Source organism: the organism of the source record quoted next, unplaced genomic scaffold (assembly GCF_019419815.1).
Source record: "Pyrus x bretschneideri cultivar Hongxiangsu unplaced genomic scaffold, Pyrus_bretschneideri_v1 Contig2, whole genome shotgun sequence".
Lineage (NCBI taxonomy): Eukaryota > Viridiplantae > Streptophyta > Magnoliopsida > Rosales > Rosaceae > Pyrus > Pyrus x bretschneideri.
Window position 1 is genome coordinate 8,213,140 of NW_025999501.1, and position 1,949 is coordinate 8,215,088.

At 32.5% G+C, this 1,949-nt stretch overlaps 1 protein-coding gene across 1 annotated transcript; it reads left to right on the top strand.

The window, feature by feature from the left end:
• The first annotated feature begins 399 nt into the window (after positions 1 to 399).
• On the top strand, positions 400 to 1,628 carry LOC125476667 (basic blue protein-like). The gene is made up of 2 exons (XM_048582996.1): positions 400 to 580; positions 1,435 to 1,628. The coding sequence occupies exons 1-2, from the start codon at positions 400 to 402 to the stop codon at positions 1,626 to 1,628; spliced, it is 375 nt and encodes a 124-aa protein (XP_048438953.1).
• The last annotated feature ends 321 nt before the right edge of the window (positions 1,629 to 1,949 follow it).

Below are 1,949 nucleotides of genomic sequence, written 5' to 3' on the forward strand. Positions count from 1 at the left end.
TTATTTACTTTCTTTTTTTTTTTGGGAGGGGAAAAAGAAGAAGTAAATAATGGGAAATGAAATGCATTATGATCGTAATCTAAATTAACCATCTTTAAGTGGCTGGTCTAGATCCAGTGTCACCGTTTGATTTTCTTAGTCAAAATGTATTTAAGGTTTTACTATTTTTATGAAAATGCATATCTTTATTATTTATTAAAAATAAGTCTATTTCTATCACTCTTAGGAAATAAAAAAACTATATTCTAAATACAAATTTGAATAAAAGAAAAACATATCTTTATAAAAATGGTAAGACATTAAAAACCCCAGATTGAGTTCGTATAAAACGTGACCAACCACCACATAGGTTCCATATAGTTTTACTCTCGCCCTTGTTCGACCAGGAAAAACCAGAAAATGGCCAGCCAGGTTAGAGGCAGTGCAATTGTTACCGCAGTGATGGCGATGGGGTTGTGCATGGTGCTTCACGGTGAGACTGCTCATGGCGAAACCTTCACCGTCGGAGAGGGTGATGGCTGGAACTTAAAGGTTCATGACTGGCCTAATGGCAAGAACTTTACTGCCAATGATACGTTGGGTAAGTTTTATGATTTAAGTTGCAGCCAATTTATAAATCATGTGTATGTGTTCGTTTGATACCATTTTAGTTTTGAGTTTTAGTTTTTTACTTTTGGGTTAATATACGAGAAATGTATATTAAAAAAATGGGACATTAAAAAGAGCAATGGAGATATGAGAAAAACGTACTAATGGAAACAAAGTTTTGAAAGTGAAACCAACTGAAAATGATTTTTTGTTTCATTTTATGTGTTTTTTCTTATATATTTCTTCTACAACTCTCTTATTTTTTATCCGTTCTCTCATTCCCTGTCATTTATATATTTCCATGTCAAAATAAATATTTGAAACAAAAAATGAAATAAGTTATTAAATGAGCCCTAAATTTTTTTTACTTGTTGGAAATTCGGTACTTTGGATAAAAAGTATTGAGATATATTGATCAAGAATCACGATGAACAAAAGATTATTGATGACAAAAAAAATGAGGCTACATCATTGATTTTAATAGAAGTTAACAAATGTTTTCCAAAGAAACATTTTAGTGAAAAAATAAAATTTGAAGGATCAAAGCTAAGTGGATTCTCTCAAAAATAGGATTCTTCATAGATTTTTTGTCACTCCACAGTTTAACGTCAATTCTCGTACCAACAATACAAAATATTGTGCAAAAAAAATGAGGTGACATAAAGTCTATATAAAGTCTCATTTTTTTAAGAGTCTATCGAGAGCCGAAGGAAAACTTGTGGAGGTATATATGGCATGTTAGTGCCCAAAATATAAAAATCTTGTATTCCTAACATTACTCTTTTTGTTGGTTGTTAATTTAATTAATTGGTATCTAATTTGATTGCAATGAAATCTTATTTGCAGTGTTCAAATACAACAATGCATTCCACAATGTGGCAGTCGTAGATGAAATTGGTTTCAGGACATGCACAGTCGGCGACAAACTCTTCTCGTCGGGAAACGATGAAATCAAAATTCAGCAGGGACAAAACTACTTCATCTGCGGTTTTCCTGGCCACTGTGCTGCTGGGATGAAGATAGCAGTCACTGCTAAATAATAATATAATTCCTCACATTATTAAGATTTTTTATGAGGCAAAAGCCTTGACTGAATGTCTTAAGTTTAAATAAAATCAGTGAACTATGTTTGTTCTTTGAATCATATGCATCGTTGGTTTGAATAATTAATTGACGAGGGTGTGTTTTTTCTCTTGAGACGAGGGTGTCTATTCGGTATGTACCATTGAGTAGTCCAAAAAATTAACGATTAGGTCTTGCATGTAGAGAAGCTAATGGACATGTACAAAGGTTAAATCTTGTATAAGAACCCATATAACTGAGTGGTACGCAGCATTGGTGTAAAAATGTGCCGCTAAAAC